We start from the raw sequence: 23,601 nt of genomic DNA, 5'->3' as shown, positions 1-23,601 counted from the left end.
ACTAATCGAATAATGCACATGTATAATTTTACTAATTTAATTCTGCTGTAGTTGTATCTTTATTTTTTTGGGAATTCTTCTGCTAATAGATATTTTACAACTATAGAAGATAAATTTCCCAATTATATATACGATAAAAGTTTTATCGGTGATCACGCGTATTTTTATTTTGTTTTAAGTAAGAATATTTGTTATCTCTCTATGTATTTCAAAAAAGTCTTCAAAATCATTAGGAAAAATAGCTAAACAGTTTTGGTAGAACTGCAATAGAAATGTGTGCGTAGACTATATATAACGCTCATTAACCTTTTCATCAGTAACTTTGTTATATATTTGATGTTAAATTTCTATCTGAGAAGTTATAAATAAATAATTATCTAACTCTTATATACAACTTGCAAACCTTGTCAGTCATTCAGCTTAACGAAAGTATTAATAAGCTTTCACGTGTGTTTTTCTAGAAAAAAAATGAACCTTCTTTAATAAAAAAAGCAAAAAATGTGCGTTCCTGTTAAAGAACAAAGGCTTATCATGTATCTTTTTTGTTTAGCGTGATAATGATCGAAACAGTATGTAAAAACTTCCTGAATTATAATCAAATTGTAGCAACACAGATATTGAACGTAAATTTATTTAAACAATCTGTAATGAAGAGAAGAATGTGTTAGTTAATGAATCTTTCCTTCCCTTTTTAATAATAAATTGGCAAATCTTTTTTTCACACATTCTTTTAGCGGAGTTATTTTACATTAATTACTGGCCATTATACATATAAAGTATCAACTTCGAAAGCCCCTTAAAACATGACTATCACTAGTGCAGGAGTTCATGGTTCGATCGCCGGCATGGTGAAATAAGATACGTAAAAAATGTTATTTGAAACTCTCGCGCTTAGCAAACAGTGAGTAGAAATAAGAGTAAAGACTGGCTGGAATGTAAAGAAAATATTTTAACCGGGTGAGATAAATTGTCTCCTTTTGTGATCAATCCGTTGAAAATCTCGTTCTTGTACAAAGCAGGATTATAGTATGTTATAAAATAGACATGTTTTCCACCCGAATATCTCTGAAATAATGCACTCTTGAAAATAAATGTCAATCCTTTCATCATTCACTAAGTGTAAGATCAAATAAAACATGCCTAATCTTTTGATTCTCCTCAAAATCGTGGGATTATGTTAACAAGTCAGAGCAACGGCTAGGAATTCGTTTATAAATGTTTTTCGTTTGTAATGTTTTAGGCAATAAATTAATTTCTACGTAAATGTGAATTCGATTTCTACGTATATTCCCCATGATGTCAATAATATTGATTGAATATTTGAAATAAATAAAACAAAGGAACACAAGTCGAATGACAAACAACCAATGTCGAGAAAAAAAATACAAAAAACACAAATCCCCACAAAATCACACAAAAATAAATGAAGTAAGAAGATGTCAATTAACAAACAACAGTCAACAAAAATTGATGACAAGGCAACATGATCCACACAAAACAACAGGGATGATGCAGGTGCTTTGAAAGAATAAGCAGTTCTCGATTTGCTAGCGACACCCATATATTTCGCTTGTAAAAAAATTGGAGTAGCTCATTTCTTCTGCGTGTGTATTTATTGTGTAGCTTGTAAGACTGTTGTGGGCTTATCCAGGTGTGTCTGTCTTGCGACGAATGAAGCCAACTAATTGTACAAAGTTTATTCTTTTCGCTTTGTATTTTTCTTATGTATCATCGGCGTTATACACAGCTTATAATATATTGTTGGTATTGAGTAGGCTGGTCCCTAATATGTTTTACTTTCTGGTGGTGATCGATCCACTTGCTTCCCTTGACATTTCTAGTGCAGCTGGTTGTATTGCTGAGTCAATGGATTGTGTGGAAATACTGTGATGAGCTAACACATATTCGTTCCCCCTTCCACTGCACTTGATGTTAAGCGTTTCTTCTTCATTTACAGGGTAAATGTTTCTTCTTTTTTCGGGGACTTTGTATGGTTTGTTTCTCTTTCACAAACTTGATTCCACGTCTGTTTAACTGGGATAGTGCTGAGATAACTTTGATGTCCCAAGTCAACCTCTTCCCAACACCTGAATTGTTGAGCTTGTGTTGAGTTGTCGTCACGGAGCGATATTAACTATGGTCCATAGTCAAAGTGTTTTAATCCACCATTTTCTACATAAGGAAATTCCTGTACCAAGTCAGGAATATGACAGTTGTTTTCCATTCGTTAGACGTGTTTGAGCTTTTGATTTTACCATTTGATAACGGACTTTCCGTTTTGAATTTTCCTTGGAGTTCAGTATTTTTGTTTATTTTTACTTTTTACATAGGGCAATGGCAGAGAATAAGAGCCCATATCTCATGTGAAACCTAAATCATAGTTATATAATACTGTAGTGTTTTGATTTTCACATTTCTAACAATGCTCATCTTCGTTTTATTTCGCTGTTCGTATTTCCTAACAAGGTTAAAAATCATATTGCATAATTAGCCGGGATATTTCACTCCAGTATAATGTTATTTTTTATATATATATATATTGCTTATGGTGAGAAGTTTGTGTCTGAGGTCAACTCACGCCACGTATTCAGCAATATGATGCTTTAAATATCTTTCTTGTAAGGATTTCGATGGAAGCGACATGAATATAAAGAATATTATATGGATTTAAGAACTCAGATATATGCAAATACGAATGTCTGAGGAAATGTTAGACATTGAGAAACCACCAAAGACTACAAAGCAGCAGAACTATCATTATTTGAAGTTATTGATAAAAGTATTGTGAAACAAAGATAAATTACATAATCCAGGAACCATCTATCATTTAATACATTATTTATCACTAAAAACTATTTCCAATCAAGAAATCAATGAATGTTTAAATTTACCAAACAAACCTGTTTAAATCTGTAACTACCCAATTACCTTCTTGATTAAGTGCTCTCATAAAACATTTTCTTCATTTTTTCGTTTTCAAGAAAACTTGAAAAAAAAACAACACCAGCTGAGTACGAAGTCATGTGTAAATATATAAACCAGATGAGATTTTGAATTTAACCGACAGTTTATCAGTGGATTTCGGGTTTCAGAATCTAATATATTCTGGGTAATATTTTCAAAAGTATACACCAAAACGTTGTGATTGGTTTAAAACGTTCTAAATAATGGAAATTCAACCAATGACGTAACGTTATTTTCATTTTGGTGTACGAACAATGAGATTACCCATAGTCCTCTAGATTCTGAAAAAGCGACTCGGGTTTCACTCATTGATTTTACATTTTAGTTTATGAAAAAATAACCAGATATCATAGATTAAAAAAAAAGAAAAAATTTAGTTACTATATTAAGGGTTTGACAACTTTTTGTGAGGATATGTCTTGTGGAATTATTCCAATTAATTTGTGTCCCAACGCCTATTTTAATTTCATTTATTTTTTGTTTTTGTTTTGACATTTGAAAAAGATTTATAGAATTTAATATCAGACTGTTGATACGCTTACAAAATTGACCACTTTTACTCTCTCTCTCTCTCTCCTCTTACAGTCTTTTAATGTTATCAATACTTAGAAACCGTCAAAGTAATCGACACATTTTAAAAAAATATATCCCGAAGTTTTGCCGAGGTGATTATTTACCGTTCTGTATTTGACGTAGGCGTAGTGTAAGAGTAACTCATAAATCGTAGTCGTAAAATATGTGATGTGTTCATTTGAGACCACGGAATTAAGGCAACTGATTTATGTATTTATACCATTACTTGTTATCTTTGATCCAAGAAACCGTAAGAAATAACAACAACACATTTTTTCCAAATTGCAGAATACAACATGTCGCAACTTCAGTGCATTTGGGTCAGAGTGACAAATAATCTGAATAGATACCAGCATAACACATGAACATAACTTAAGTTGTAGACACCTGTTTTTACTGAAAACATACATGAACCACTTCCTTAAAACTGAGTGCAAAGGTTAAATTGCTGCTTTAGATTTTGGCTTTTCTTTGTGATTGCTGTTATTTCTGAATCTTTAACTGTGCAACAATAGTAAATATTTGTTATACGCAACTTTTGTTTACTTCAATCGTAAAATGATGCAAATCCATTTAATGACAGGATAGCCCTTTCATATTATTTTTTGGGGATCAGCAAATCATATGTCATACATGTTCACGTTTTCAGCTTTGTAAGATGAAAAAAAAAAGACTTTCAATAATACTTAATAACAGCTGACTTTCAATTTTATTGAATTCACGCCGAGATCGTACTTTTACAACGAGACTTTACATTCATTAAATCATAACTAAAACATTTTAGCTATCTTTCAAAGAAGTTCTTTTTAATTAATTGTAACATGTATGAGTTTGCCTGAATCATTGCTTTTTGTCATGCTGTGTGCGTGCTCATATTAACGAAATTAACAGATTAAAATTAAAAGGAGTTTCAGCACACTTCCTCAAATCTTTTGATTAGATTGAAAATAATAATTTTTTGCCACAACATGGATTAAACATTATATTCGTTTGCCCTTTGATGTACAAAACTATTACTAAATTCACAGAGTTGCTAATCTAATTCATCATGGTAAATCAATTGATTTGATCTGAGTTCCCCTTTCTGAATGTCGTGCATCCTTCATGATCTTATATCGTTAAGTTTGAAAGATGAGAAAATCATCTATGATTTATTGTCTTTTGGGATCTGAGTAAAATCTGTAATCATTGCAACACTTGTTGGAATATTATCATAACTAATGTATAATATCAAAATAATGACTTTTCATTCATCATAGCTTTGCTTGAATTGTATCTTAGTACGGAATGGAAACAAATTGTTTATTTGTTGCTGTCGTGAGTGGAGAGTCAATATTGAAAGCGCTGAATTCTTGTTTGTTGCTGTCGTAAGTGGATAGTCAATATTCAAAGCGCTTGTTGCTGTCGTAAGTGGATAGTCAATATTCAAAGCGCTGAATTCTTGTTTGTTGTTGTCGTAAGTGGATAGTCGTAAGTGGAAAGTCAATATTGAAAGCGCTGAATTTTTGTTTTGGTTCATGTTTTTGTCGAATTGACTCCTACCCTGATCTTATTCTATGTACATATGAAAAATACTTGTAATGTGATCACAACCGATGCATTCTTTTTAGATATATTCAAGCACACATGCCAATGAAATAAACAAAATAATGGCTTCACTTCGTATTGATTTGGCCTTCGAACTGTTTTGATTCGAACGCCACTGGTGAGTCTTATGTAGACGATTATAATCCTGGTATCTTTGAGGGGTTTTCATACTATTTTGATTATATCAAAATTGAATTTAGTAATAAGAAGTACCTACTTTCTTAAGTGACAGTTACAGTTGTCAGGCTCGTCTGCTTCTGTTGGTTCGGGATAATCATCTATAATTAGTGTCTCCACTAAAGACCCCTTCATGCCGAAGGAGACTCTGAAAAATAATTTTCAAAATAAATGAAAGGAGAAGTAGGGTATACATACATCAAGGAGATAGCAACGACACTCATAATTTAAAGAAGAAGTATATCTACATTAGAAACTAAAAATGGATACTTGCAGCAATACAGAATACACTTGGTTAAATACAATAAGAAAGATTTACAAATTATGTAAATCTATATTCGCCGCAGCGTGTCAGACGAGAAATAAACCAAGCTCGTGCACGCTGCGGTAAAGGTGTAAAAACATAACATACAGTGGTTTGCTTTTTTTTCAGAAGGACCGAAAAAAAAGGTTGTGAATTCTTATTGCAAATAAAAATTATAGAAGGGGAGACACAACGAGCCAATTCTTTGATTTAAGACTTTGGTAAACGAATGACACAAGGTTGCCATATTGGAATACTTTTCAATACAACTGCAAGACAAATTTGAATTATGTACCAATTTAATTTTAATGTATACCGTATGGATCATTGTATTAGTAGGATGCATTTAGACACAACACCCTGGCTAATTTATACTTTTTATCATTTAACAGACAGTATTTGATAGAAAAGGGTTATTTTCTTCTTTCAAACAGCTTTACCAAATATAGATCTTCTATTGGATGAACATTGTCAGTTATCATTGAAAGCCCGTTTCTATCGTGACCAGACTATAACATATGATCAAAACAATTAGATAAGTTAATTATATCATACTGTTTGTTTACAAGACTAATGCAAATTTCTGATACAATATTCTAGTATCCCATGTGTTCCACAATTGTTCTATTTTTAATGAAAACTGCAATACCGACATTATAAGTCTCACGGGGATTGTAGTTGAAACAGCTTTTCCGTGGAAACGAAAAATCAAACACGATACCATATAATTATATCGTCTCAATTTATATGTTGATGATCTATAACATGCAAGGTCATACTTCTTCCGAGACTGCTAATGACGTTGTCATACTTTTCCCGGGACTGCTAATGACTTTGGAGGTGTACTAAATGATATATTAGCCAGGGAAATATTGTCTGTTTATTATACTTCATGTCAAAATGCCAGATTTTGATTGGTTAACACGAGGGAGACCATTTACTCTATCCCATGGCAAATACTCTATTACCCTTCACGGAGACGCTTGCTCCAGTGTGCGCTTTAATAAATACGAATGATTGTTATGTACAAGACGACATAGTTTATTACTTTGAATTCGAAATTTAACAGACAGTAATAACAGAACATTCAGTATAATAAATTAAATAGCACATATCTGAGAAGGTGATAGAGCAGATTGTTACCCCTGGAAAAGACATTGTCAACCTTGGCTTCGCCTCAGTTGACAATGTTTTCTCCGGGTAACAATCTGCTCTATCACCCTCTCAGCTATGTGTTATTTATATATTATAACCTGATATTGGGATAGCTTTCAGTATGTGCGAGTACTTTTATGTCAGTACTTTGTGTCTTTTGTCATTTCGCTAGTTTTTTGTTGTTGTTGCTAATTACAGATCTGATAAATGTAGCCCCCTAGAAACTGACTTTTATAGTTTGTTCTATTTTTGTCACAGGTTTGTGGGAGGCACAGCTGTCACAAACATGTTTAACCCCGCCTCATTCTTTATTCGCCTGTCCAAAGCCAAGGGCCTGTTATCGAGTGGTTGTCGATGGTTGCTGTCTGCTATTTTTTTTATTTATTTTTTCAAATGTTTCACACTTTGTCATTCAAAGGCCTTTTTATAGCTTACTATACGGTATGGGATTTGCGCATTGTTCAATGCCGTACACTGACCTGTATAATCATTTGATTGGTGACTCTTTGGCAATCATGCCTCGTTACCTTGTTTTATAATGCATAGTCAGTCATGATTTTTAATAGTGTGCTTATCGAAAAGTCAACATGAAATAACAGATTCTCAGGAAACGATAAATGCTGATCTCATCCGTCAATGATAAAAATGGAAGTGTAGAATAAACTTTTACAACCAAGACTGAAAGCATGTTGGACTGATGACCCTGGAAACAAAATCATTCCATTATCAACTATAAAAGGACTATTATAGAACTACAAAAGTGGAAGAAATACCATTACTACAGTGTATAATGTGTGAATTATAGAAATCTGTATTAATGGAAACTAATTAAATCTCGCTCCTTGTTTATAAGAATTGATTAGATTCGATTCACACTTCTCTATTCGATTTACTGGGTTGAAATTCTAATAACTAAATTATTTTTACAATCATATTAAAGTACACCGTGGAAAAGCATAGTTATTTGAAATCCCGGATGATATGTGTTAGTCGATGATTAATATTCCAGGATTTCTGATTTACCTCCCTTATATGAGTAGGCAGGGACAGTCTATACTAATACACTGTCCCTGGAGTAGGCTAGTATTCTATACTAGTTCTACAAACCGCGATCAGTATAAACAATACTAATTCAAGCTAGCGGCTCTCTATAGAGCCGGTGTCACTCGTCTAGGTCTATGTGCATCTATAACAATGGACACTTTCCAACATCGTAGACTAGATAATAATTCATGACAAAAATCTTTTTTGTTGATCTTGTGTTGCTGATCATTTTATCTGTTTATAGTTACTCTCTATTTTCTGTACTTTTTGTCCAAAATACAAAAAGGGTAAACAAATTGTCATTTAAGGGCAATCACTTCTATAAAGAGTCTACTAACTATTTCTGCAAAATTTGACTTGTTTGTAGATCTTGTCTTGCTGATCATTTTTGCCATCTAAAGTGCCTATTTATCTATTATAGTTTTCAAGATAATGGGCAAAACACTAAAAATTGGTAATAATCGTCAATAAAGAACAAAAACTCCAATAATGAGTCGACTGACGTTTTCAGCCATTTGACGTGTTTGTAGATCTAGTCTGGCTGATCATTTTTACGATTTAAAGTGTCTATCTATATATAATAGTTTTCAAGATGATAGTCAAAAACACTAAAGAATGGGTAAAAATCGCCATTAAAGAGCAATATCTCAAATTAAGAGTCACCTGAAGATTTCGGCCATTAGACTTATTTGTAGACCTTGTCTTGCTGATCATTTTTGCTTTTCACGGTTTCTATCTATCTATTATAATTTTCAAGATATTAGGCAAAAACACAAAAAAAAATGGTAAAATTTGTCATTAAGGGGCAATAGCTCTAAAAAGGAGTCGTCTGACGGTTTCGACCATGTTTGTCTTATTTGTAGATCTGGTCTTGCTGATCATTTTTTGCTATTTAAAGTTTCTCTTTATCTATTATCTATCAAAATAATAGGCAAAACTGAAAAAATAGTAAAATTCGTCATTTAAGGGCAATACTCCTATAAGAAGTCGTCTGACAGTTTTGACGTAAATGGACAAAAGGTAGGGCTTAACATTCTGAACATTTCTTCACGTGTCAGATTTTCTTTATTTATAGCAGTTTTCAAAATAATAGACAAAACTTACATTTTACTCTTATGTTCTACTTTTAGCAATGTCGGCCATCTTGGTTGGCAGACAGTGTCATCGAACACATATTATAAACTAGAGACCCCAATGATTATTATGGCCAAGTTTGGTTACATTTGGCCCAGTAGTTTCAGAGTAGATGATTTTTGTAAGAGTTAACGGCAGGTGATGAGAAAAGCTCACTTGGCCCTGTGGGCCAGGTAAGATAAAATGCAAAAGAAAATGTTAGGAGATTCACAAAATAGCTATCTTTGCATGGTATATAGTCGCTTCCTTAAAACAGTTAACATCGTTATCAATGTCATTTGGGTATACAATATTTCAATGTCGTCTGAAACATGAAGCAAGTATCGTAGAACAAAATAATCGTGACCCTTACCACCGATAACAGTTTTTAACTGTTCCAAATCAGTCTATATATCTAGAACATTTGTTACCCAAATAGTTGCTTGGGGGTATAGACATATGGCCAACGTCTGGACTTATCCCGGTCTAGCAGTGACACCCTTGTAAAATTGGGGCGTCCATTTGGCTGTGCGGGATGTATAAATACACAGTCACATCTTTTAGGAATGGCGACGTTTAAATTGGTGTAGAAAGATCTAGTGCTACGCTCTCTGTACGTAAAAAAAAACTATTGCAACTACTCCGTACGTCCGTATGTGGTCTTTTGCAAGGCAAAATTTCTGTGCTTTTCCAGCATACTCTCATTTTCTGTGTTTCTTTATTTTTTTGGTTTTATGTGAGTTTTTGTATTTCTTTCTCATAAATATTGGTTGCTAGTGCAGATTATTACAGTTGCGCTTTTTGTCTTCGTTTTTATTTCTCATACATTTTGTTTATTAGTGGTTGTCACAGTTTGCTGTGCTATTTTTGTGTTTATTTTTCAAACATGCTGGCTATTCTTTGTTATAATACTTCGTTGTTCTGGTTTTGTGTTTCTTTCTCAGACATTTTAGTATTATTTGATTGTTCCAGTTTGTTATATCTTACTAGTATTTGTATTTCTGTCTCCTCCTACCTCAAGGGTTAACTGGGGAATGGAGGTATGGTCAGCTGGACTTCATCCACCCAGAAACAAAACCCATGCAGAGGGACGTCCAGTGCCATGTGCAGGATGTATAAATACGCAGCTACGTGTGGTGAATATGGGACATTATATGAAATCAAAACTCTTTGCACGTTAAAGAACGCTTGAAACAACCATTTGATGGGTCGATATGTGGCCTCCTGTACCCAAAGAAAACATTCGGCTCCTACTTACAAACCTTTTTTTTGGGGGGGGGGGGGGTTTAAGGTTTGTCTTGTCTTCTTTGTGTTATTTTTCAGACGTTTTGGTTATTTTTGGTTTAAGCAGTTTATCTTGCTGTCTTTTTGTTTATTCCTCGGACGTTTTGGTTATTTTTGGTTTAAGGTTTGTCTTGCTGTCTGTGAGCTATTTCTCAAACATGTTGGTTGTGATGTCTCTGCAGTTATGTAACAGTGACATCTTATAATTGTTGATAGTTACAGTTTACTATGCTACTTTTTTTTGTTAATTTCTTAGACATATTGGTTATTGTGAGTTATTACAGTATCTAGTTGCTTGTTGTACTACTATACAAGCTAGTACCGTTGCATGTTGCAAGTTGTTATGATGTCTGTATGTTTATCTATTATACAAGCTAGTACCCAATCATGTTGCAAGTTGTTATGCTACCTTTGGGTTTATTTCTAAAACTGTCCGTTATCGTTGGTTGTTGAAGTTTGTTGTGCTGTCGGTGTGTTCACTTCTAAGGTATGTTCGTTTTTTTTTTTGTTTGTTTTAGTGTATTGTGTTGTGCTGTCTGTATGTGTTTATTTCTAATGTCTGTTCTTTGTTCGTTCGGAAAATGCCTGTAACAAGTTAGGAATATGATAGTTGTTTTTCACTTGTTCCGTTGATTGATAGCGTCTGATTGTGTCGGGTTTTATAAACTTTTTATGGACTTCCCCCTTTCTGAATTGATAGTATTGTTATACTTGTTTGTTACTCCATGGCTGTGGCAGTTTGTTTCGCTGTCTGTATGTTTACTTCTATGTCTTGTTCGTTATCGTTGGTTGTTGCAGTTTGTTGTTCTGTATGTGTTTTTTTTATTTCTAAGGTCTGTTCTTAATTGTTCTTTGTTGCAGTTTGTTGCGCTATGTGTGTTTATTTTAAATGCATGTTCGTTTTGTTGGTTTTTGCAGTTTTATTGTGCTTTTCCTCAATATGAAAAGAAGGAGATGTGATATAATTGCATAAGAGACAACGATCCACCAAAGTTCAAATGATATGGATGTAAGCATTTGTAGGCAACATATAACTGTATACCATACAAACATACCTTCGAGAAAAATTATACCCTCGAAGAATAACATCACCAGCAGTGGTATCTGTTTACTGGTTATTCCCTGGGATAATAACAGCACCAGCAGTGGTACCGATCAACTGGATAAATTATTCCCTCGAGGGCACTAGAAGTGGTATTTGTCTACTAGACAAATGATTCCCTCGGAGAATAACAGCATCATCAGTGGTATCGATCAACTGGATAAATTATTCCCTCGGGGAATAACAGCACCAGCAGCGGTTTCTGATTACTAGACAAATGATTCCCTCGGGGAATAACAGAACCAGCAGCGGTATCTGACTACTGGTCAAATGATTTCCTCGGGAAATAACAGCACACGCAGCGGTATCTGACTACTGGACAAATGATTCTCTCGGGAAATAACAGCACCCGCAGCGGTATCTGACTACTGGACAAATGATTCCCTTGTACTGGGCAAATCATATCATTGGTGAATAACAGCACCAGCGCAACAGCAGTGACAAATGATTCCAGCAGTGGTATCGTTCCATTTTTAGTTTAAGTACAAATGCATAAGACTTTAGAAATAGTTGGGAATGAGTTTGATAGGACTACTAAATAAATATAGTTTCTTGTTGAATTTAATATAAACGTATGATATCGCTTTTAATGCTGCGCGGGACACGTGATATAGTAAAAATAGCAAGCAATGAATTATCTGACCTTCAGAGTCTGAGGTTCAGTGCTTCTATTTTAAGTCACTCTAACAATAACATACAGCATTGATGTACAGATAGCAGATTTTCAATTCATTCATTAATTGAACTGAATTACAATGCCATGTAAAAGATAAACACAAAAATCCGGAACATGTGTGGTCTCTGTAATTCATTACAACAAATTTAACGGTAACTGAAATTGATTGCAATACCAAACATTGGGTACATGTTCACCTTAAATAACCTTTCTCCAAAATCAGCTGATTTGACTTACCTTTTCTGTGTGGTCATGTCTTCTCATTGTCGGTCAGTGTAGCAGTCACATTCTAATTCCACTCATAATTCACTATGAAATAGATTCAATTAATTCCTTTAAACGAGTATAAATCATTTCCAGCAAATAAATGTTTAGCAGGGAGCAAATACAGAAAACAAACGAGCCGTGCTCTGCGATATCATAGAAACATCAAATAATTACATTGGTTTTAATTCGCCAAAGATGCGGATCCAGAGAATTTGTCAGAATGCCAGGAGAGATATATAAGTTATGGATGGCACTCGTCAAATAGTCTTACTTACAATATAAACCAGTTATTAAGAAATTCCAGTGAATTAGGGAATATGGAAGTTCATTAGATAATTGTAAGAAAACACAACGCCTAAGTAGGACGAAGAGGATAGAATAGGAATACACCTGTATCTATCAATCTTATAAAAAAATCAATACACCTGTCATTTAGAACATTAATTTTTCGTCGAAAACCACTTCATCTGATTTACTTTAATTGAGTATTTTAATAGCAAAGAATTACTCGTAATAAAGCACTGCAACAAACAGCACTAGCTATGTAGGCGTTAAAATGATTGGTTTATAAATGATGAAGTCTCCTTATACAGTGTAACACTTCTGGAACATAACCTGGAAGATTTGATGTTATGTGTCACACTGGTCAGTATCTTCACAGTACTATTCTAGAATTGTTGATTTAAAAAGAGGTAAAGGTAAAAGACAAATCGACAGCAATCTACCAAAATTGAAACTTTTTGTGGTATGTCCACTGGTCTAGACTGTAAGGGGGAGGGTTGGTGCCTGCAAACTAGTTTAACCCCGCTACATTCTATATGTGCCTGTCCCAAGTCAGGAGCCTGTAATTGAGTGGTTGTCGTTTGTTGCTGTGTTACATATTTGTTTTTCGTTCATTATTTTGTACATAAATTAGGCCGTTAGCTTTCTCGTTTGAATTGTTTTACATTTGTCATTTCGGGGCCTTTTATAGCGGACTATGCGGTATGGGCTTTTCTCATTGTTGAAGGCCGTACGGTGACCTATAGTTGTTAATTTCTGTGTCATTTGGTCTCTTGTGGGGAGTTGTCTTGTCTCATTGGCAATCATATCACATCTTCTTTTTATATTTCCTATGTATGATAGTATGATTCGTGTTATTTTCATCGATTTAATCTCTCCGTATGCATTATGCATTATTAATTTGAGATATCACGGTCCACCTAACTTTCAAAAAGTCACGTGGCCGATGCATATAACATTTAACCCTGTCCGTGCTTATGAAATGAATCAGTTGTTCGGACTTTTTTCGTTATGACCACTGCATGGGTCGGTAATTCTGGCTTTCAATGGCGTAGCTTTGGGAAAACAAAAAAACAATGGCACTCCCATACATAAGTCGTGGAGATCTGGAGCATCTTAACATGCGGTCGCCATAATGAGAAACGTGGGATGCGAATCCGGAGGATGCAGCGGGGAATATGTAAACTATTTCCATAAAGCTTTCTATTTCAGAAGTTTGAAGACCCGGATAATTCATTTCTTGTTTAAAGATGCCCAATGTTATGGATTTTTTGTCTGGCATATATGTCCATTTCATTGACGGACTTATTTTCACGTTTTAGCAACTGCTTTAATAAAAAAAAGGCGGAACATTAATAAACTGTATAGTTTTTTATCACTTGAATTTCTAACTTATTATTATTAATAGATATAAGAAGATGTGGTATGAGTGCCAATGAGACAACTCTATAGGACAACTTTATTTGTATTGAATCATTACAATGTCTACATGTCGTGTTAGACAGTTCACCGATCCTTTACCTCATTTCATAAATCATGACCAAATTTAAGTTATTGTGGTCAAGTCCATTCTCAGGTTCATCGTATCTTGGCCTCATTTTCATGGTTCATCGGTAAACGTTAGATGTTCGTAGTTTGGTCCGTTTCGCGGATTCTATAAGCAATATGTCAACTATTTTTCGTATATTAAATGATTATAAAGTGTACATGTCCGCCATGCAAGTAGGGTTCAGTTGACCTTGATCTTTATTCACATGGTTTTTTGATCAACTTTAAAGTTTTTGGGTTTACATCTGTTTCTCCAATATTATAAGCAAATGGTAAACGTAATGTAGTGTATGGAATATGCTTGTAAGATGTCCATGTCTATTACTATATAGTTAGTATAATAGTCCCAGATCTGACCTTGACATCATTTTCATGGTTCATTGGCCAACGTTAAATTTTAATTAGTTTGGGCTGTTTCTTATAGATACTATAAGCAATATGTCAACTATATTATTTGGTATATGGAATTTACGTGTCCGTCTAGCAGGGTTCATCTGACATTTACCTCAGTGTCATGGATCATTGATAAAGTTATCTTTATGTAATACCTGTAGTGAAATCTTTATCGTAAAGACCATATAATGTCAGTATCCCAAGTTAAACTGTAATAACAAAATAAAATTCATTGGGTAGATTTCGACCGAAAAAATAGAAAATATAGATAATATAAATGAAAGGAGAAGCTTTTATCTATTGATTAGACTAGATAACCACTAAAGATGATTTAATGTGGTTAAAATAACCTTCATGAATAAAAAACCACATATTTTGATTATTATTGCCCTATGACTGTCTCCAGAAGCAGCTTTGTTCATTATGTATTAGTGATAATAAAATGATAAGAATGATAATGTAAAACATCATTATATGCGTAGAGTATGTTTCACCTAAATAAAACCGGTCCGTAGAACACCCATTAGACAATTTATTCAATCGTAATGAATTGTTTACATACGTAAAGTTTGAGTAAATTCCGAAGATGAGCTGCATGTTATCAGTTCTAAATAAATCAGCAGATGGTGTGAGAAATATAATGATTGATTCCGTTATAAAATAGTATTTATGGAAGGAGAAATTATCAAGAAATAATATTCAATCTCTTTGATAACCCCATCAAATGAAGCAAGGCACAGCCCTTTCCGATGAGATAACGTTAAATCTGCAACACATTTCATTCTTCAAGTTTATTGCAAATAATTCTTTTGATTGTCTGGATTTCTTCTCAGTTATTTTCTGTATTAGTTTCTACGCTAACAGAATAAAAATATATTATGAATAATCACCTTTTTCATTACGTATTTGCATCAATCAAAAAGATAAAGATATTTATTCCAATGAAAAATGTGCAGAATTTATTGGAATTTTACAGGTATTGGTAATGAACTTTCGGATTTCTATTTCTTTTACTGGTAGTATATTGTAATGAACCATATGTATTTGATGTCTTTTAATTATCTATTATTGAGTAGATGACAAATGGTATGATTACATTTCTTAAATAAATATGAAATTTATATCGAAACACTCTGGTAGATTTAAGTCTCAACACTTTTCATGTTTTTACACGATTTCTTTAACCGTTAACACCCAATCATACTTTGATTGAACTACTATTTGTTACTTATGATATAAAGCAGTCAGGAGTTGCCATGGTATGTCAACATATGCGTTCCCGTGTTCACCAAGAGTACAAATAAAAACAGTACCTGTCCTCGCCCAGTAGTATTTAAACACTTGCCCCTCCCACAGATCCAACATTTCTTTTAAAAAAGATGACCAGTGTAGATAGAAATACTTTTTTTTCAGGGTAAAATAATACTCGTGAAAAGTCTGTCTGATTCAAACTAAAAAGTTCTCTGAAGAAGAGAAACAAGATGCTTGATCTTTAGTTGACAACGTCAGTTTTGATTGACGTTTTTCTACACAGACGGTATGCATTCCTATTGGAACAGCTTCTTGCTGACTTATTCCATAATCCTTCCGAGGCAGCCTTTATAAAAAGGTTTCTCAAGTAAAATCAAAAGAAGCTAGCATTACAGGTATAAATGGGTATACATAATTGTACAGCTAGGCATGCCCGAATTGACATTATCGAATGAACAGGGCATGCCTAATACAACAAGTTTATATAGTTTTGAACACCATACGCATAATTCTGTATATTTCATATTAAGAAGTACATATACATTTAAATATTATATTTGTTACCTTATTTCTAATGCACTGTTACAATTATTTGTATAATTTTCAACTCATTTGCACAATTCTACAAAATCACGTTTATTTAGTTCATATCCTCATGAGCACAATTCGGCGTTTCTTCTCGTTTTTTGTACCTGTAAGCATTTTTGTGCAAGTTTTTATTACTTTAATTTCAGTGTACAGTTTCACAATAGGTTGCATAATTTTGCAAGTTTCTTTAGTACTTTAAACAAATCAAGTGCTCAGTCTGCTGTATAATTCCAATTATTCTACTCATTAGCATTTCACCGAAAATCATTTGTATATTTTTAATTCTAGTGCACATATTTACTTTTATGTGCATAACTGCATTGATTCTACAGTGCACAATACTGCATAATTTAAAGATTTTTTTACATTCTTTATTCTGGTACATAATATATTGACTTTATACTATTCCCAGTCTGTGTAATCGTTAAAGTTGTTTCATAATTTTACAAGTACTTGCACAAATCTTTTAGATTTTTTGGGATTATCCTTTAAGGTTAAGTTACAATAAATAATCTATGTCACAGATATTGGTAACATTTTGCATACATCTTTAATTCGTTGAACTATAACTGAAAATCGAAAAAATAATGCATTTATCTCTGTCATTGTCTGAAATATTTCTGATTGAATTCTTTCAAAACATGTGAATATTTGTATAGAAAACACATGAAATAAGCGAAAAACGTTCTTAAATTTATCTTAAAATCATCAAATCTCGAATTTCAAGGACATAAAAAACTATGTGTTGTTGGTTCATAAATTTCCGTTTTAGTGATGTAAAATAATCATGGGGTCACCGGCTTCGTTTTTACGGTATACATGATTCAAAGTAGTGTTCTAGGTGAAAAAAATACCACAAAACGTCGAAATAGCGTAACGTCGTCGCGTTATTGGTAGTAAAACTTCGAATTTTGACGTTTTTGACTACCAACTAGGTAACGGATTGGTAGATACACTAAAAACTAAAAACGAAGATTATTGTATATCATTAAAGCGGAAATTTATGTAACAACATGTAGTTTTTAAAGAAAATCTATATACTTGAAATTGGAAATTTGATGATTTAAAGACAAATTTAAGAACGTTTTTCGCTTATTTCATGTGCTTTCTATACAAATGTTCTCATATTTTGAAAAAATCAATCAGTAATATTTCAGACAATAAAAGACATAATGCGTTATTTTTCGATTTTCTGTTATACTAGTAGTCAAAAATGTATGCAAAATTTTACCAAAATCTATGACATAGCCCATTTACTGTTCCTTGACCTTAACTTAACGCTCCTTTATAAAGATGATATTATTCAACCAAATAATTCAAAAGTTTGGTGATTACGTTGATCCCACATGCATACTCCTTTCAACTTGAAATAAAGGATACCACAGATGCAGTTAGTATGAAAATAAGGGGATGTGGTTGCTAATGAGTCAAACATCCACCAGAGCCAAAAGGACGAGGCTACGTGATGACAAAATGTGAAATAATTCAAAAGAGAGAATCATTTATGCTAGAAACAACATACCCCCCCCCCCCCCCCCCAAAAAAAAAAAAGACAATCACTGAACCACAGGCTCCAGACTAAAGACAGACACACAAAGAATGTCCGTGAGCGCCCAAACCTTCCCTAACCTGGGACATTGGTGTACCATCAAAACATAAAAGCAATCGATAAAACATGGATCTGTGCTGTAAACTGTTATTTATAACATTACAGGAACAAGTCTGCTAACAAGCAAGCTATTAAACTAAGAGTTCGAAGTGGTGAAAGTGAAATTATCCTTTTGAAAATTTTACGGACGCGATCAAGAGTTGGTTGACCGTTATGGAACATCTATTTCAAAGATGATGACATATATGTTCCTGTTGTCGTAATCACAATCTCATCATCTTCTCATCACCAGAATACACTTACATGAACAACACGACGGGTGCCACTAGTGGAGCAGGATCTTCTTACACTTTCGGAGCACATTAGATCACCCCCGGTTTTTGTTGGGGTTCGCGTTGCTCAATCTTAAGTTTTCTATGTTGTGTGTTTTTAATCTGTTATTTACCGCCAAGGCATTGTCAGTTTTCGACTTATGAGTTTCAATATCCCTTTGGTATCTTTCGCCTCTCTTTTCCAGTAACTTTTGGTATCTTTCGCCTCTCTTTTCCAGTAACCTTTGGTATCTTTCGCCTCTTTTTTCCAGTAACCTTTGGTATCTTTCGCCTCTTTTTTCCAGTATATCTAGCATATCTAACTTGTTCATTAGAAGAGAAGGCTTAAATGAGTTACCGCTACCAAAAAAAAATTATCAAAGATCGCAGGCTACATTAGACTCATCAGTGGCTCTCGAATTAAAACCATTGTAAAGCAAAATCAAATATAAAGTTGAAGATTATTAAGAAAAAAACGAAAATTTAGAAAAGTTGAGTCAAATACGGCAAAGGCATTTTATACCTGGTGTTGTAAAACAATCGTGTTTCGAATATTTCAACATTTGAAATTTGCATTTAGATTTTTGAAAGGACCATTTGTTTAAAATTGTGTGGAATTGAAGTCCAAAAGTTAGAACTGTCATCCGAACGGATAATTTTCAGTTCAAATTTTTCCATTAATAAGTATATGATTGTATATAGGAACTTCAATATATAAACTTTGTTATGTCTTAGACTATTTACGAGACACTTAGATGTATTGGTACTGAAATATATTGCCAAAAGAACAATTTCACAAACTTTTCCATGTTAGAATTGCGATGTTTCTCCAGCCTTCATCATTTGGCGTGCAGATTCCACAAACTTCCCCATGTTAGAATTACGATGTTTCTCTAGTCCTCACCATTTGGCGTGTAGATTCCACAAACTTTCCCATGTTAGAATTGCGATGTCTCTATAGCCCTCATCATTTGGCGTGTAGATTCCACAAACTTTCCCATGTTAGAATTGCGATGTTTCTCTAGCCCTCACCATTTCCCGTGAAGATTCCAGAAACTTTCCAATGTTAGAATTGAGACGTTTTTCTAGCCCTATTCATTTGGCGTGTAGATTTCAAAAAATTTTCATGTTAGAATTATGATATTTCTCTAGCCCTCATCATTAAGTATCTTGTCTTGGGGAGGGTTAAATCCTACTTTGTAAAGAATCACTCTGATTCAAACAAAAAATTCTCTGAAACTGACATTATCAAGATGCTTGATTTCTTGATTGACAACATATTTGTTACGTTTGGAGGACGTGTTTTTTAACAGACTGTCGGAATTCCAATGGGAACAAATTGTACCCCTCTTCTTGCCGACTTGTTTCTTTATTATTATTATGAGGCTGACTTCATACAGGAACTTCTTAGGAAGAAAGATAAGAAGTTAGCAATATCCCTTAACTCTACGTTCCGCTATATAGATGATGTTCTCTCACTAAATAATACAAAATTTGGTGACTATGTTGAACGAATCTATCCCATCGAACTAGAGATAAAGGATACTATAGATACAGTTAAGTCTGCCTCATGTCTTGACTTACATCTAGAAATTGACAATGAGGGTCGGTTGAAAACAAAACTTTACGACAAAAGAGATGATTTCAGCTTCCCAATTGTGAACTTTCCATTTCTATGTAGCAACATTCCAGCAGCGCCTGCATACGGAGTATATATCTCCCAATTGATACGATATTCCCGGGCTTGTGTTTCCTATCATGATTTCCTTGATAGAGGATTGCTGCTCACAAGGAAGCTATTAAACCAAGAGTTCCAAATGGTGAAGTTGAAGTCATCCCTTCGTAAATTTTACGGACGCCATCACGAGTTGGTTGACCGTTATGGAATAACCGTTTCACAGACGATATCGGATATGTTCCTTATGTCGTAACTACAATACCCTCCCTTTTCACGAATGTGACTCGACTTACCGAATTAGACTATTTACTGGATTTGTAATAACATAAGCAACACGACGGGTGCCACATGTGGAGCAGGATCTGCTTACCCTTCCGGAGCACCTGAGATCACCCCCAGTTTTCTAGTTCGTGTTGCTTAGTCTTTGGTTTTCTATGTTGTGTCATCTGTACTATTATTTGTCTGTTTGTCTTTTTATTTTTGGCCATGGCGTTGTCAGTTTGTTTTCGATCTATAAGTTTGACTGTCCCTCTGGAATCTTTCGTCCCTCTTTGGCTAGTAGATTTCACAAACTTCCCCATGTTAGAACTGCGATGTCTCTATAGCCCTCATCATTTGGCATGTAGATTCCAGAAACTTCCCCATGTTATAATTGCTTTGTTTCTCTAGTACTCTTCATTTGGCATGTAGATTCCAGAAACTTCCCCATGTTATAATTGCTTTGTTTCTCTAGCCCTCATCATTTGGTTTGTAGATTCCACAAACGTTCCCATGCTATAATTGCTTTGTTTCTCTAGCCCTCACCAATTTGGCGTGTAGATTCCACAAATTGTATGGTTGTTATGATATGACCTTATAGAGCCGATTAAAAGGAGAATAAACCTGCTTTTAATACAAACTTTACTTTTATAGGGTTACAAATAACCCAGACCTTTGGATGATTTCAAAACATATAACACTCGTTAAATGCATTTTGCTTTTGAAAAATTTGTATCTTGGACATTATTTCTCACCTTCACTTTTATAGTAATGTCGTAAATATAATTTAAACATTGTAAATTCTCGCGAGAGATCATACATCCTTTAACAGCAGGCGTGATATACTAACTTATTCATTAAGGTTTGACGTTTTGAATACTTACTGTCGTCTCATAAATACTACCAGTTTCAATTAAATGTATGAGGAGACTTAATCAAACCTGTAAGGAATGTTGTTTCTAATTTAGTTTGTTTTCTTGGGCGACAATATGCAAGTTATGACTGTGGATATCTTTGCTAGCTGCCTGTATAGTAGCAAGCACATGTTGACCTTGTCTCCAAGTAATATGCCGTCTTCCATTTTCTTGTTCAAGTTAGTAGTCATCCAAATGGTAGCTTAATTGTACAGATTTATAATGCCTGGTTTACGGTTACCTTCACATATGTATAGGTACAGGGGACAGGGGAGGTTTAACCCCATCATGTTTAATGCCTGTACCTATTTTAAAAAGTGTTTTTGTTGTTGTTGAACATCTATTTACTCGAAGGAGTCGGTTGTTGGTGTTTTGTGTGGTCTGTTTTATTGTCAAATTTGTTTTTTTGGTAATTCCTGTTTTTTATGTATTACTCAAAAGTAGTTTTAGATGATTTTCATAATTGGTGTTATCTAACACTAAAATCAGTACAAAACGGTTATTCCACAACCAATCGATCGGTTCTGCTGGTAGACTTTACGTCCTCGAAGATACCATCCGTTAAGTAGACTGTACTTCGGGATTAAAATGATTTGAAGGATCCACATTTACTATAACTTTCCAGTTGATGAATTAATATTTGTACTAAAACTAAGGTTCCATATTCCTTTTTAATAACAATAACCAATTGTTCAAGGTAGAACTTTATCATATGTGCATGGAGGGTGACATTACAATAAAGTTATTCTACTGAAGAGTCACTATATTTGTCTCTGTGCCTCAGCTCACTTTAACAGACGACGAAACAGTTCAACCATATATAATAAAGAAGTAGTTTGAAAACTATTGATAGATTTTTTTCGGTATGTGGGCGGTAGACATAGCGGGTATCGTTTATTCTCAACTATCTTAAATGGTACTTACACTAAAATGATGGAGAAAAATCAAAATCAACTACTCTTGAATTGTTTTTTATAACTTCTTGGGTGTATATTTATGTTATGGTGTTGTAGTGTTTCAAGCTTCATTGTTTAAATCCTTCAACGTTCTTTGGTATATGTTACTCTTCTTATTCGACCCTCGGGTACTTTCTCAAGAATCAAGATGCTGTCCTTCTTATTTCCAAAGTTTCACCAAGTCAGCGATCAGTTATGATGCACATGAATACTTCACAGCCTTTTATTCTTTCCATATTACTAAGATGTCATCGTCAGTACAACTTTTTTGGGGGTTGATTTGCCTCTTTTGCACTTTTTAAAACTATCATTAAAATATGGGCAATATATCATAAACGCTACTCAAGGAGATTTATACAAAAGTGCAATTGCGAAAGTATAAAATTCACAAATGTCAAACTATCACGGATATGATGACGGAAACTTATTGCAAATCAGGTAATGAGATCAAGTTGTCAATTAAAAATCATGTCGCTAAAAGACATAAAACACCAAAGGAAAAAAGGTGTACAGATAAACAATAGAACATAAAACACTACTAAGAAAACTAAAAATTAAGCAACACGTAATTCACTAACAACTATAGGTGTGATTTCAGTCACTGAGGAATTAAGGGTAAACAGTTATTGCCAACGTTGTGTACTCCTGTTAAAATTCGATTTACTGGTGATAAATATTTCTGCAGTACCTGATAAGTAAATGTGTCTTTCTAACCCTAAGGCATTGCAAAACTTATAAACCATTAATTCATTGTGCTACTGAGCATTACGGACTCCACCAAAAACTGGGGGCAATCTCATGTACTCCGGAAGAGTAAACAGAACCTGTTCGACTTGTGGCTCCCGCTATGTTGCTCATTATATGTATGTATGTACAAATTCGGTGGTATGTCTCATTCGATGATATCACAATCGAGGAAAAGAGGACGTTTAAGTTTGAAATGAAAACATTTTTTTCAGGACAAGGTAAGGATTGAACAGCCAAAAAATGAAACGAAAGAAATGTAAATAAGTAAAACCATGTCATATGAATTACTTAAATGTTTTAATAATTAAAATTGGGTCGATACCTCTGCTGGTGGACTGTTAGTCTCCCGTTGGTATTAACAGCCCACTGGTACTTTGGAACTGGCATGAAAATACGGATAAGTTTTATTCAAATTTGCTGTTATCAAATTTCGAATTCATTTTAAATTTATAACTTATCGTCCTCACATTCATTGTCCTGATTTGCCATAACTTTTTGTCTTTTTGGTTTTATCAGCTCTTCAATGTTTGTTTTCAATTATTTTGGCCTCGAGCATTGCTGAAGAGTCCGTTTAGGATGTTATTCCATTTAAGAACTACCTTATAAAATATTTGCATATAATGAACGTGTAATACCAACAGGGTCCGTGTATATTTGCGTCCATTCGTTTTTCATTTTGAAATATCAAAAACAAAAAACAAAAAACGAGAGTGTTTTCATTTTTCGTTTTTGATTTCTGAAAAACCAAAATGAAAAACGAATGGACGCAAATATACACGTACCCAACAGCAGTGTTCGAACACGTTTGTCCTGACTTACA

The 23,601-nt window shown here is 33.9% G+C and overlaps 1 protein-coding gene across 1 annotated transcript in view; it reads right to left on the bottom strand.

The window, feature by feature from the left end:
- LOC127736076 (uncharacterized) overlaps positions 1-12,411 on the bottom strand; it is a 47,160-nt gene extending 34,749 nt beyond the window's left edge. Inside the window, exons 1-2 of the mRNA XM_052246595.1 lie at positions 12,217-12,411; positions 5,342-5,449 (exon numbers count right to left, since the gene is read on the bottom strand). Of these exons, the coding sequence (XP_052102555.1) occupies positions 5,342-5,449; positions 12,217-12,233 (125 nt within the window). The 5' untranslated portion in view covers positions 12,234-12,411. The remainder of the gene's footprint in view (positions 1-5,341; positions 5,450-12,216) is intronic.
- Positions 12,412-23,601: the final 11,190 nt, after the last annotated feature.

Source organism: Mytilus californianus, unplaced genomic scaffold, assembly GCF_021869535.1.
Source record: "Mytilus californianus isolate M0D057914Y unplaced genomic scaffold, xbMytCali1.0.p SCAF_1, whole genome shotgun sequence".
NCBI classification, from domain to species: Eukaryota; Metazoa; Mollusca; class Bivalvia; order Mytilida; family Mytilidae; genus Mytilus; species Mytilus californianus.
Note: the sequence above shows the minus strand (reverse complement) of the source record. Positions and strands in the feature narration are given on the sequence as shown.